At 38.6% G+C, this 14,234-nt stretch overlaps 1 protein-coding gene across 1 annotated transcript in view; it reads left to right on the top strand.

Moving 5' to 3' along the window:
* Positions 1-14,234, top strand: part of TRPM6 (transient receptor potential cation channel subfamily M member 6) — a 112,308-nt gene that overhangs the window by 22,028 nt on the left and 76,046 nt on the right. Inside the window, exons 7-11 of the mRNA XM_090275225.1 lie at positions 5,234-5,405; positions 8,087-8,255; positions 9,323-9,446; positions 11,486-11,558; positions 11,681-11,781. Coding sequence (XP_090131351.1) covers positions 5,234-5,405; positions 8,087-8,255; positions 9,323-9,446; positions 11,486-11,558; positions 11,681-11,781 — 639 coding nt within the window. The remainder of the gene's footprint in view (positions 1-5,233; positions 5,406-8,086; positions 8,256-9,322; positions 9,447-11,485; positions 11,559-11,680; positions 11,782-14,234) is intronic.

The following is a 14,234-nucleotide window of genomic DNA, read 5'->3' as shown; positions in this document are numbered from 1 at the left end:
TCTTTAATTTCTTTCTTCAGTGTTATGTAGTTTTCTGTGTACAGGTCTTTTACCTCTTTGGTTAAGTTTATTCCTAGGTATTTTATTTTTCTTGTTGCTATGGTAAATGGGATTTTTCTTTCAGTTTCTATCTCTGAGTTTTTATTGTTGGTGTATAAAAATGCCTTCGATTTCTTAATATTGACTTTGTATCCTGCTATTTTGCCGAATTCACTTATTAGATTGAGTAGTTTTTTTGTGGAGTCTAAAGGATTTTCTATGTACACTATCATGTCATCTGCAAATAATGACAGTTTTACTTCCTCTTTTCCAATTTGGATGCCTTTTATTTCTCTTTCTTGTCTGATTGCTGTGGCTAGAACTTCCAAGACTATGTTGAATAGGAGTGGAGAGAGCGGACATCCTTGTCTTGTTCCTGATTTCAGGGGGAATGCTCTCAGTTTTTGCCCATTGAGTATGATGTTGGCTTCAGGTTTCTCATATATGGCCTTTATTATGTTGAGGTATGCTCCCTCTATTCCCATTTTGCTGAGAGTTTTTATCATAAATGGGTGTTGTACTTTATCAAATGCTTTTTCCGCATCTATTGATATGATCATGTGGTTTTTGTCTTTCATTTTGTTTATGTGGTGTATCGCGTTTATTGATTTGCGAATATTAAACCATCCTTGCATCCCTGGGATGAATCCTACTTGATCGTGGTGTATGATCTTTCTAATGTGTTGCTGGATCCGGTTTGCCAATATTTTGTTGAGAATTTTAGCATCTATGTTCATCAGCGATATTGGTCTGTAGTTTTCTTTCTTTGTTGTGTCTTGACCTGGTTTTGGAATTAGGGTTATACTGGCTTCATAGAACGAGTTTGGGAGTCTTCCCTCTTCTTGTATCTTTTGGAATAGTCTGAGGAGGATAGGAGTTAGTTCTTTCCTAAATGTTTTGTAGAATTCACTTGTGAAGCCATCTGGTCCTGGGCTTTTGTGTGCTGGGAGTTTGTTGATTACTGCTTCAATTTCGCTAGCTGTTATTGGTCTATTCAGACTTTCTGCTGCTTCTTGATTCAGTTTGGGCAGACTATAGTTTTCCAGGAATCTGTCCATTTCCTCTAGGTTGTCAAATTTCTTGCCATACAGTTGTTCATAATAATTTCTTATAATTCTTTGTATTTCTGTGGTATCAGTTGTGATTTCTCCTCTTTCATTTCTGATTTTATTTATTTGGGTTCTCTCTCTTTTTTTCTTGATGAGCCTGGCTAAAGGCTTGTCAATTTTGTTTATCTTTTCAAAGAACCAGCTCCTACTCTTGTTGATCTTTTGAATTGTTACTTTAGACTCTATGTCATTTAATTCTGCTCTGATCTTGATGATTTCCTTCCTTCTACTTGATCTGGGTTTTGCTTGTTGTTCTTCCTCTAGTTCTTGTAGCTGTAGGGTTAAATTTTTTATTAGAGATTCTTCTAGTTTTTTTAGGTAGGCTTGTATTGCTATGAACTTTCCTCTTAAGACTGCTTTCGCTGTATCCCATAGGTTTTGGGTTGTTGTGTGTTCATTATCATTGGTTTCCAGGAACTTTTTGATTTCTTCCTTGATGTCATTGTTAACCCATTCATTATTTAATAGCATGTTATTCATTCTCCATGAGTTTGAATGTTTTTGAGTTTTTTCCTTGAGGTTGATTTCCAATTTTAAGGCATTGTGATCTGAGAAGATGCTTGATATAATTTCAATTTTCTTGAATTTATTGAGGCTTGTTTTGTGTCCTACCATGTGGTCTATCTTTGAAAATGTTCCATGTGCACTTGAGAAATATGTATATTTTGCTTCTTTGGGGTGTAAACTTCTATATATATCGACTAAGTCCATTTGATCTAAAGTGTTGTTCAGTGCCTCAATATCTTTGGTGTTTCTTTGCTTTGAAGATCTGTCCATTGTTGACAATGGGGTGTTAAAGTCCCCTACGATGAGTGTGTTGCTGCCTATATCTTTCTTGGAGTCTTTCAAAAGTTTCCTTACATATTTGGGTGCTCCTAAGTTGGGTGCATATATATTTATAAGGGTTATATCTTCTTGATGGATTTTTCCCTTAAGTATTATGAAATGCCCTTCTTTGTCTCTTTTTATGGACTTTGCTGTGAAATCTGTTTTGTCTGATATAAGTATTGCTACCCCGGCTTTTTTTTCATGTCCATTTGCTTGGAATACATTTTTCCATCCCTTTACTTTCAGTCTGTGTAGATCTTTTGTTCTAAGGTGGGTCTCTTGTAGACAGCATATATGTGGGTCATTCTTTCTAATCCATTCAGCTACCCTATGTCTTTTAATTGGAGCGTTTAATCCATTTACGTTTAAGGTTATTACTGATAAGTACTTATTCATTGTCATTTTCCCCCTTTGTACTCGTGTTCTTCTCTGTTTCTCTCTATTTCTTTATCTTTTTAGAGCAGACCCTTTAGCATCTCTTGCATTGCTGGTTTGGTGGAGATGTATTCTTTTAGTCTTCCTTTGTCTGAGAAACTCCTTATTTCGCCTTCCATTTTGAATGAGAGCCTTGCTGGGTAGAGTATTCTTGGTTGTAGGCCTTTGTTTTTCATTGCTTGGAATATTTTTTGCCATTCCCTTCTTGCTTGTAGTGTTTCTGCTGAGAAATCTGAGGATAGCCTTATTGGAGCTCCCTTGTATGTTATTAGTTGTTTCCCTCTTGCTGCTTTTAGGATTCTCTCTTTGTCTTTGGATGTTGCCATTTTAATTATGATGTGTCTTGAGGTGGGCCTGTTGGGGCTCATCTTCATTGGGACCCTCTGTGCCTCCTGGATTTGCGTGACTCTTTCTCTCCTCATGTGAGGGAAGTTTTCTGTCATTAGTTTTTCAAAGAGGTTTTCTATCCCTTGCTCTTCTTCTTCTCCTTCTGGAATTCCAATGATACGGATATTGTTACGTTTCATGTTGTCCTGCAGCTGTCTTAGAACCTCTTCAGTCTTGTTCAGTCTTTTTTCATTTTGTTGCATTGTCTGGGAGTTTTTGTGTACGTTGTCCTCCAGCTCGCTGATCCGATCTTCTGCTTCCTCTAGCCTGCTTTTAATTCCTTCTACTGTGTTCTTCAATTCAGAGATCGTATTCTTCATTTCCTCCTGGCTCTTATTGATAGCTTCCATGTCCTTTTTGATGCTGGTATAATTCTCAGTAAGTTCCTTATAGTTCTTCTGGAGTTCACTGTAGTTTTTCTGGAGTTCTTTGTAGTTTCCGCTGAGCTCATTTAGCTTCTCCATAATCCATGTTGTTAGTTATTATTATTAATCATGCTCAAATTGTCTCCTTTTATCCACTGGAGCCTTTTCGAGTTGTCTCCTGAGTCTTTTTAACATAATTATAGTCATTTTTCATAACTTCCTTGCATTTTAGTATGAAAAATGTTCCAGGCTCATTGTATATATTTTTTGCTCCTAGAGAAATAGATGGTTGTTTTTAGTGGGAAACAGTATTGACAAACCAAGTTTTGGGACTAGGAGTGCATTTTGACTTTTCATGCCTCATGATATTCTATGATATTCTACTATACTAAAGTACTATAATTTGTTTAGCTATTCCTCTATTATTGTTCACTTAGGTGATTTCTTGTTCTTCACTATTGCAAAAATGATATTAATGTTTTAATAAGCTACATAAATCTTTGAAGCTGGTTGGCTTTATTTCCTTCAAAATAATTCTCAAAGTAGAATGCATGGACTAGTGGGTCTCTACGTTTAAAAATGAGACTCATTGACTTCCAGAAAGGTAGTAACAATTTACATTCCTTCCAATAGGGCATGAGGGTGTCCATTTTTCTGTTCCATTGATAGCTCTGGATATTCTGCCCTTTAAAAACACTTGCCATCTTGATAGGTATAGCATAATACGTAATTGTCCTTATTTATTTATCTTTGATTACTAGTGAGGTTCAACATTGTTTTATGTGTTTTTTGTGCATTTTCAAGCATGGTTATCCTATTTTAAAAGACCTTTCATATTGTAATTCAGTCTACTTACATTTTAGTTTGTCATCTATGCTGCAGTTCCCCAGTTTTTATTTTATATTATTTATGATCATCATCCCATAAATAAAAAATATGTATTAAATCTACCAATCACTTTCTCTTTGGTTTCTGGCCTCAGCATCATCCTCAGGAATTATAAGGTAAATTTAAAGGAATAATGTCTGTAAAGCTTATAGTGCTTTTTATATTCATTATTTTCTTTAGCCTCACAGCAACCCTGTGATGTAGAAATTATTATTATTTTCATTTATACACGAAGAAAATCAGTCTGAGAAAGGAGGTAGGAATTTCCCAAATTTAGTAAGCAGAAGAGCTTAGACTTAAACTTGGGCTCTCTGACTCCAAATCCTGTCGTCTCATCTCAAAAAACAAATAAGAATTAGAACAGCTTAAGGAAGAGTCAATTAATGTTAATAAAGGTATGGATGTTGTATATACAGTAGAATGAATTGCCATTTGGTTGGCTGTTATTCTTCATCTCATTTGGAATACTAGAAAAAAATCAGTGTCAAAATAGTATTCTGGAATAGATCTGCAAAGGCATATTTTCTGGACTATCATGTGGTCTGTTTATTGATGCTGATTCTTAAACTGATTTCTAATCTTCTGAAGCAAGTTAAGTATTGAAATTGAAAATAAATGTTTAGAACCATTAAAAAAAAGATTTTATTTATTTATTTTTAGAGAGAGGGGAAGGGAGGGAGAAAAAGAGGGAGAGGAACATCAATGTGTGGTTGCCTCTTGAACTCCCAACCGGAGACCTGGCTTGCAACCCAGGTATGTGCCCTGACTGGGGATTGAACCAGTAACCCTTTGATTCACAGACCAGCATTCAATCCACTGAGCCACACCAGACAGGGCTGGAACTATTTTTAGCAATGCGGCAGTACTGTGACATTCAAGTGCATGATCAGTGGGCTTTTCTTGCTGAGCATGGGGTGAGCGTGTGTCGTTTAACTTGTGTTGTTGAGTTTCATGAGCAGTACTGCATACTGGTCATGCATAGTAGGGCACATTGGTCAATAAAAAATGGGAAATTAAAAAAACCCAAACTGACCTTTCACCACAGACAGCTTGAGAAGCACTGCTCTTGGTAGCAAGTGATGTTTTTTAACCTCAACAAGAACTCTAGTGCATAGAGACAGGCCTTTGAGCAGTTGAATTGAGGGAAGGATTTTGAGCTCTGACCCTCTCTTTCCCTTGCAGGTGGTGTGCCTGTACCAGACTCTGGGAAACCCGCTCAGCAAGCTCACTGCACTCAACAGCATGCACTCCCACTTCATCCTGTCTGATGACGGGACTGTGGGCAAGTATGGAAATGAGATGACGCTCAGGAGGAACCTGGAAAAGTACCTCTCTCTGCAGAAAATACACAGCCGTGAGTTCCACCGGGGTTCAACCAACAGGTCCTGGCTGGGGTCCTGCTGTGGAGCTAGGTGCTCTGATGTCATCTATACAGAGTAGAGAGGTCCAAGGCAGCCTCTGCCTTAATGTGTGTGAACCCACAACCAGAAAAAAAAAAAAAACAAAAAAAAAACAGGGTGTGAGGTGGTATAGAGCTGTGGTTGGCAGTTGGGAGAGAGGAAACAATACATGGGGGATAGTATAGATGGGAGTCTTCGTGGAAGAGTGGAGACTGTAGCAGAGCCTCCAGGAATCTTTAGGGTTGGATGGATGGGGACAGGAGGGAACGGGAGTGGCTGAAGAGCAGTAAGGAGACTGGCCTGAGAAGACTGGAGCTATGATCTTTTTAGTCAGGGGAGACGACGACATTTCATATGTGGGTGCAGTGGCGCCAGACGGGGAAGGGATTGAAATCAGAGCTTTTAGAAATAGGGACCATTGAAGATATCCATGTGTGTCCTGCTCAGAGTGTGCTTTGAGATGACCATTTTGGTAGTGTCTGTAGGAGGGAGAGGTGAGAAGAGGGCCAAGTTTGGTGAACATCCTTGAGTGGAGAGGGGGGGACTCCTTGCAGGGAGGAGGAGGGCTGGTTGCTGCCTGGAGAAATGGAGTCTTTTTGTCCAAGGAAGCAGAGGTGGGCTGCTGCCTCTTCCCATAAGTTAAGGCTTCCACAAAATACTCCACCCTTCAGGGCAGAGGGGCAGGGAGCAGGAAGGCCCTTGGGAGGCACAAGTCCTCTTCAGCCTTTGACTTTTGACTGGGAAAGGCTGAATGTGTTTTTTGAGTTCTGGGACTTGATCCCCTGAGGTAGCAGAGTGTGGTGAAGTCAGACAGATTGAAGCTCTGTCATTTACTCCCTGTGACCTTAGACAATGGAGTTATCATCTGTCAATTTGTTTTCTTAATATAAAATGCAAGGAACTGTCTACTTCTACCTTTTGTTGTGAGTATTTAGATAAAGTATGTTTGATGTACCTGGAATTGTGCTGGGTACATAGTATGTCCTTCAACAAATGTCTGTTTCTTTTTTCCTCTTATCTTTCTTTGGTAAAGGGGTCATCTCCTTGCTGGGGGCAGGGTGCATGGGAAGGTCTGGGAATTGTTGCCACTTAGAGCTTAGTGTGAATGAAAGTTGGGGGCTCCTTTTCCTGTAGGTCAGGAAAAGGGAGAGAGGATCAGATGTGTGGTCCTCTGTGGGGTGGGGGTGGGTAGGGGAAGGGAGAGCCCCAGAGGAGGAGGGCAGGTCAGGGATTACCCTGAAGGGGTCTGAATATCACTTACCTGGAATGTCCTGTTGCCTCTGTTGACCTGCGCTCACCACAGAAATTGCTCAGGGGTTCTGTACAGCACTGTAATGTGTGTCCCAGGAGAGCCAAGTCTCTGTCTTTCTTAGTTCCTACTGATTTCCCATTGAAGGATGAATGAAAACAACCCCAGTTTACAAATACTGTCAAGTGACATTCCTGCTTTCAAAGATCTTGAAACTTAGGATTTATTGGGAGGGTTTCACTGTTTGTGGAGAAGAATGTGAAGCCAATTTTCAGTGGACTGGTGACATTTATAAATTCTATGGGGAACTGATATGAAAACAGCAGAAACAGTTAAGTCACCTGCACATACCACATACACATGAAATAAAAGAGGGAAGAAAGGAAGGAAGGAAAGAGCCTTTAAGAAACCCCAAATTCTTATATACCAAAGCTGATCTTTACTCCTTCCGTGCTCATTACAATACAGTAGTCCCTACTGTACAGTAGTCCCCCTCTATATCACAGTCCACTTATTATGGCCTCACTGTATCGTGGGATTTTAAAAAATATTATATTTAATTATTATCGTGGATTTTTCACTATATTGCGGGATTTTGTGGTATACGTATATTGTTAAAGTTACATAGGTTTAAGGGTGTAGAATATGTTTAAGAATATAAGCAGTGTTTATAAAAGTGTGGAAAAGGTTAATAAGGGAGTGGGAAAGGTTAATAAGGGGCTGGGAATGGTTTATAAGTGTGTGGGAAGGGTTTATAAAGCCTTAAAATATATATAAATACTAAAATAAATGTAAGGTTCCTACTTCGCCGATTTTCACCTATCGCGGGGGTGGGGGGGGTAGTCTAGAATGCAATACCCGTGATAAGTGAGGGAATACTGTATTTGTATTTGTCATTCATGTGATTTAAAAGGGACTTACGTGGATAGAATGAAAATACTTAAATATTATGTTGATTTTTAAGCCAGAGAAAGAATAAAGATGCTGTGACCATATAGATGCTACTTTTTAAAAAAATCTAAGCTTCTGGCTTGTCTTGAACTATGCAAGCCTGAGTCCAAAGGGAGAGGGACTAGAGCAGTGGTTCTCAACCTATGGGTCGAATGACTCTTTCACAGGTGCCGCCTAAGACCATCGGAAAACACGTATATAATTACATATTATTTTTGTGATTAATCACTATGCTTTAGTTATGGTTGGGGGTCACCACAACATGAGGATCTGTATTAAAGGGTCGCGGCATTAGGAATGTTGAGAACCACTGGACTAGAGCAAGTAAGGAATGTATGTGGTGATCGAAACATATGTGCCTGGAAATCAAAATGGCTGATTGGCTGGGACAGGGTTGCTTTCTAACAGCGTGGTATTTTTTATCATCTGAAATAGGTTCAAGACAAGGTGTGCCCATGGTGGGGCTGGTGGTGGAAGGAGGTCCCAATGTCATCCTCTGGGTGTGGGAGACCGTGAAAGAAAAGCATCCAGTGGTGGTGTGTGAGGGCACTGGCAGGGCTGCCGACCTTCTGGCCTTCACCCACAAACACTTAGCAGATGAAGGGTAAGTGGCTGACTCTCACTTTTGAAACTATGGCGACTGTTTCTTCATTTTAGTTCTTTAGGCTCTGCTTTTATGTGGGCCGGATACCCTTGGAGGACAGAAGTAGAGATTGGAATTCATTTTTCAGGAATTTTTGTATTTATTAATCAAAATGCCCTCCAGTGATGCCAACTGCTGTTTCCTTAGCTGAAGAATGACCTGTCTCTAAGGGACACTTGAGCCTTGTCTGAGCTTCCAGAAAAAGCATTTTCAGGGATTGTGAGGGAGGACATGCTCCTGCAAATAGCTATTGAGGCTGAACAAATTCTACAATGAATGAGGAAACCAGTGTTGGCCCAGATCACCTTCAAGTTCATTTGCCATTAGTAAAAACAACAGGAATTGGGGAAAATGACATCCTGGCATTTACATAGCATATTTTGTGCTTATCTGAGGTTTTAATTCTTTTTCCCCTTTTAAAATAAAGAAACTTCTCTAGCCATCCCTATGTCCTGTGTGAGTCTTCCAATATCAAAAGCATGATATTTCTACTAAGTAAATGAAGTGCTAATGAACTGAAATATTGACCCCCACGAAATTACCTCATAAACATTCATGCTTACGTTATAACTGCTTTTTGAAGATTCTTTCCTTACAGTTCCTCTCCCTTTCAGCCCTTAGGTCTCTGATTCTACCCTCTACCCCTTTTGTTGTCCTTTCATACCTTTCCCTTTCCTAAAGTCACCCTCGATGAGTGGCCCTTGACCCTTTTGGAATTTCAGATCCTTTTTAGAATATGATGTCCCTAATTTCTGGAGGTTACAGCCCCCTAGAAATCTATCAGCTCGTGAACCTTGCTCCCAGAGTGTATTCTTTCCAGGGTCATGGCAGATCAGTCTATTCTCAGTTTCAAATTCAAACTTCTGGTGATGCTGCTTCTCTTTGCTTCCTGCTCATTTCCTTCCTTGGCGGAACTGTCCATAGAAACCTTTTCAGTCAGATAGGGTAGCCGTTTTTCTGGTACTGATCGTTGCTGACTTGTGTCCTTCTCTGCGTGTGTTAAGTTCTGTCCACTTATCTCTCTCCAGGACCCTTCGTCCTCAGGTGAAGGAGGAGATCATCTGCATGATTCAGAACACTTTCAACTTCAGTCTTAAACAGTCCAAACACCTTTTTCAAATCCTGATGGAGTGCATGGTGCACAGGGATTCTGTGAGTATGATGAGGTGATGACTCAACTGACTCGAAATGCTAATTTTTAACAGTTAGACTTTATTTTCACAATTTTTTAAAATATGGAATTTTTCATTTTTAACTTCATGTATAACATTACAGAACTTGACTCTTAGTGAGTAACTTAGCTTCTAAGCACCCCCACCCCCACCCCCAATCAGTTTTAAATACTTGACTGTACCTGGGAAAAAAACACTGAGATAGCAGAGCAATAGTACATAAAAATGATTAAAATTAGTGAAAATTACCAGCCTCTGGGGCACCAGGGACTGGTTTCCTGGAAGACAATTTTACCACAAATGAGGATGTGGGTGGGGGTGGGACAGGAGGCAGAGCTCAGGCAGTAATGGAGTGGTTCCTAATAGGTTATGGACCAGTACCGGTCTGCAGCTAGGGGTTGGAGACCCCTGGGTTAAATGACAGCCTCATGCCATCCTGAGTAAATCCTGCAGGAGATCATGAAGGAAGCATTGGTAATGGGAAATGGGACAGAGAATAGATCTACATGCTTTGGGCTCTGCACATATTGTAGATTCAGGAGAAGATGTTAGTGTTTTAGGGTAGTTTGATGAAAATTTTTATCAATGACTTGGATGATATGGAGCTGACAATTACAGTAAACATATAACTATGTTATGATTTATGGTGGTCTTTCCAGCATTTGAAGGCTGGGCCAGATTATACAAGATTTTGGTAATCTTTAAGCACCTTGCCTCAAAAAACCAATTGACCCATTTCAGGCCAGACAAAGTGTAGCTAAACATATGTGAAAAAACCCTGGAGTATTAGTTGACCTAATAACAACAAAAATAACAACCGTGTCTATAATTAGCAGTGTGCTTTCAGATATATTTTTCACCCAAAATAGCCCCACGAATGAGTTCAGGATGGCAGTGATTCTTTATTCCAGTTTCAGAGATGACGGAACTGAAGCCTGGAGAAATTAAGTGATTTACGCAGAGTCATGAAGTTATTTAATAGTAGGACTGAAACTTGAGTTTAGAGTTGAAATCTTATACGTGGTCTACTACATTTTATATTTCCCACAACAATCAGTAATATCAAGAGGGAACTAGAGAAGGCAACTAAGGGTTTGTACATTACAGGAATTAGGTTCCCAGCTCCTGTACAAATGTGGGTTGATTTACTCATGCACATAGAGGGGCTCTTAGGTGGAGGGAACCAGGTTGTGAATTGTAGAAGGATAGTTTTTCTGGCTTTATGGAACCTTAGAAATTAGGGTTCCTTTTATGTGGGTGAAGAACCTCAGATTCAGTGGTCATAGGATATTTACCCAAGGCTGGCGCTCAGGCTAGAACTTGCCAATCCAGGCTTTTTTTGTTTGTTTGTTTGTTTAACATTCCCTCTACTTTATAAAATATATTTTCATTTGGAAAGACTGAGACACATTCATTAACATAGGGAGATCTTTTATAATTAAAAATAACATTTTTATTTGTCTTAAAAAATCAGTTGCATGCTGGGATGCATAGGACACTTTGCATTGTGATGACAGTTTGTGCTGTCCATTGTACTTGCTCATTGGCTGCATTGTAATCGCCTCACTTATTTTACGAGAAATCCTTGAGGATTCATTTCTCATTGAAAAGCAGAAGTCTGAGTTTCTAAGGCTAAGTGAACAGAAGGAGCTCATATGGCATTCCTTTAAAATGAGGAGGGATTTCCTTTACATGAGGAACTGAAATGACTTTTCTTACAGCATGTGCACAGTAAATTAATGTAGTAATATCCTTTTATGTATGTTTCCTCTAGGATAGATGGGTTTTTTTAGGTATTTTTTCCCCTGCATGCCCACAGTTCTCCAGGACCCTATGTAAAAATTGTTTTCTCTTCTGTAAGTAAAAGAAAAATTTTTTTAAACTCTGGGTAATTTTTGACATTAATGAAGATTGTTTTCTTTAATTCATTAGCTCAAGAAGGAATTCTGTGGGTACTCTTGGAAGCATTTCTTTGCTAGTTCTGAAGTGTATGTCTTTCTGTTTTTCAACTCTTAATAGATTATGATATTTGAGGCTGATTCTGAGGAGTTGCAAGACCTTGATTTAGCAATCCTAACAGCTCTACTAAAAGGTGAGTGTCTGAACAGGGTTACAACTGTTCCTCGCCTCCTGTTTTCACGTTTGGTGCTACTTTGTGCTTCATATAATGACATTTTAAATAAAATATATGATTTTTCCTTTCTTTTACTTTAGGTACAAGTTTATCAGCATCTGAGCAATTAAACCTGGCAATGGCCTGGGACAGGACAGACATTGCCAAGAAACATATCCTAATACATGGACAGCATTGGAAGGTAGAATAAAAATGGAAAACAGTATTTTGTGTTGATTTGTTAGGGATGGGCAAAAGAGGAAACCAGAGGAGAGATTAATTGGTTTGAGAGGGCTATGGGGGTAGTGTCTCTGTAGCTAAGTGCCCAGAGATCACAAAAACAATTCTCTCATCTATGTTGCCTCCTTGAAAACATTTCTCCCCCCTCTGGCTCTGCAGCTTAATCAAAGCTGATAAAGGAAGTTGGGGGAAAGACAAAGTAGAATTTTTTAAAAATTTAATCTTTATTGTATTTTTCTTTTACATTACCTTTTAGTCCCCTTATAACCCTCACCCCCAGTGATCACCACACTATTATCCACGTCCATGAGCTCTTTTTCTTTTTTGCTCAGTCCCTTTTCCTCCTAAATTCCCACACTAGCTGTCATCCTGCTCTCCATCTATGAGTCTGTCCCCATTTTCCTTGTAAGTTCAGTTTGTTCATTAGATTCCACATATGAGTGAAATCATATGGTAGTTGTCTTTCTCTGACTGGCTCATTTCACTTAACATAATGCTCTCCAGGTCCATCCACACTGTTCCAAAAGGTAAAATTTTCTTCTTTTTCATGGCTGAGTGGTATTCCATTGTGTAAATGTGCCATAGTTGTTTTATCCACTCATCTACTGGTGGACACTTGGGCTGCTTCCATATCTTGGCAATTGTGAATAATGCTGCAATGAACATAGGGGTACTTATGTTCTTTCAGATTAGTGTTTTGGGTTCCTTTGGATAAATTCCCAGAAGTGGGGTTGCTGGGACAAAAGGCAGATCCATTTTTAATTTTTTGAGGTATCTCCATACCGCTTGTCACAGTGGCTGCACCAGTCTGCATTCCCATCAAGTGCAGAAGGGTTTCCCTTTCTCCACATCCTCGCCAGCACTTGTTGTTTGTTGACTTATTGATGATAGCCATTCTGACAGATGTGAGATGACATCTCATTGTGGTTTAAATTTGCGTTTCTCTGGTGATTAGTGATGTTGAACATCTTTTCATATGTCTCTTAGACATCTATATGTCCTCTTTGGAGAAGTGTCTATTCAGGTCCTTTGCTCATTTTTAAATTGGGTTGTTTGTTTTTTTTTGGTGTTGAGTTTTCTAAATACTTTGTAAATTTTGGATATTAACCCCTTATCAAATATATCAGCAAATATGTTCTCCCATTCTGTGGGTTTTCTTTTTGTTTTGTTGATGATTGCCTTTAATGTTCAAAAATTTTTTAGTTTGATGTAGTCCCATTTGTTTATTTTTTTTCTTTTGTTTCCCTTGCTGGGGAGGTATATCTGATAAAATATAGCAATGAGGCATGTCTGAAATTTTGTTGCCTATGTTTTCTTCTAGGATTTCTATGGTTTCAGGTCTAACATTGAAGTCTTTGATCCATTTTGAATTTATTTTGTGTGTGGTGTAAGAAGGGGCTCTAGTTTAATTTTTCTGCATGTATCTGACCAATTTTTCCAACACCATTTATTGAATAAACTCTCTTTAGCCCATTGTATGTGCTTGCTTCCTCTGTTGAATATCAATTGACTATAAAGGTGTAGATTTATTTGTGGGCTCTCTATTCTCTTCCATTAATCCATGTATGCATTTTTATGCCAGGACCATACTGTTTTGATTACTATGGCTTTATAGCATAGTTTTGTATTAGGTAGCATGATTCCTCCAACCTTGTTCTTTTTTCTCAGGATTGCTGTTACTATGGAAGGCCTTTTGTAGGTCCATATAAATTTTTGAAATATTTGTTCTAGTTCTGTGAAATACAACTTTGGAATCTTAATAGAATTTGCATTGAATCTATAGATGCCTTGGTTTTTATGGACATGTAATGCTGTTAATTCTTCCTATCCTTGAGCACGGTATGTGTTTCCACTTATTTGTATCTTCTTCAATTTCTTACTTTAGTGCCTTATAATATTCCGAGTATAGGTGTTTTACATTCTTGGTTAGGTTTATTCCTAGGTATTTTATTCTTTTTGAAGCAATTGTGAGTAGGATTGTTTTATTGATTTCCCTTTCTGTTAGATTATTATTAGTATATAAAAATACAACTAATTTCTGCATATTGATTTTGAGAATTTTTTAATTTTTTATATGGGCAGATTTTCATATTGTTATTGTGAGAAATGCTCACAATAAAAACTAATACATACACATTGCTTAAACATCAAATGGTACTAAAAGTCTGCCTTAAAAAACAAAAAAAAAAAAATAGTAGTTCTTTGCCCTGTTAATCCCAAGAGCCAAGTACTTTAGACATTTTGACTGTTCTGATATTTATAATCCTTCATATTTCTAAATAATAATGTTGGTGGCAAAATGGCACCACATGCTAGACCAGTGGAGTCAGACCAGACCTTGGTTCAACAACCTCAGTACTTGAGTTCCCACTAATAAAGAATTTAGAGATGAGTCAAACTGTAAGAGAAAGTTCA

This window comes from Furipterus horrens, unplaced genomic scaffold (assembly GCF_987537825.1).
Source record: "Furipterus horrens unplaced genomic scaffold, mFurHor1.1.pri manual_scaffold_4, whole genome shotgun sequence".
NCBI classification, from domain to species: Eukaryota; Metazoa; Chordata; class Mammalia; order Chiroptera; family Furipteridae; genus Furipterus; species Furipterus horrens.
Note: the sequence above shows the minus strand (reverse complement) of the source record. Positions and strands in the feature narration are given on the sequence as shown.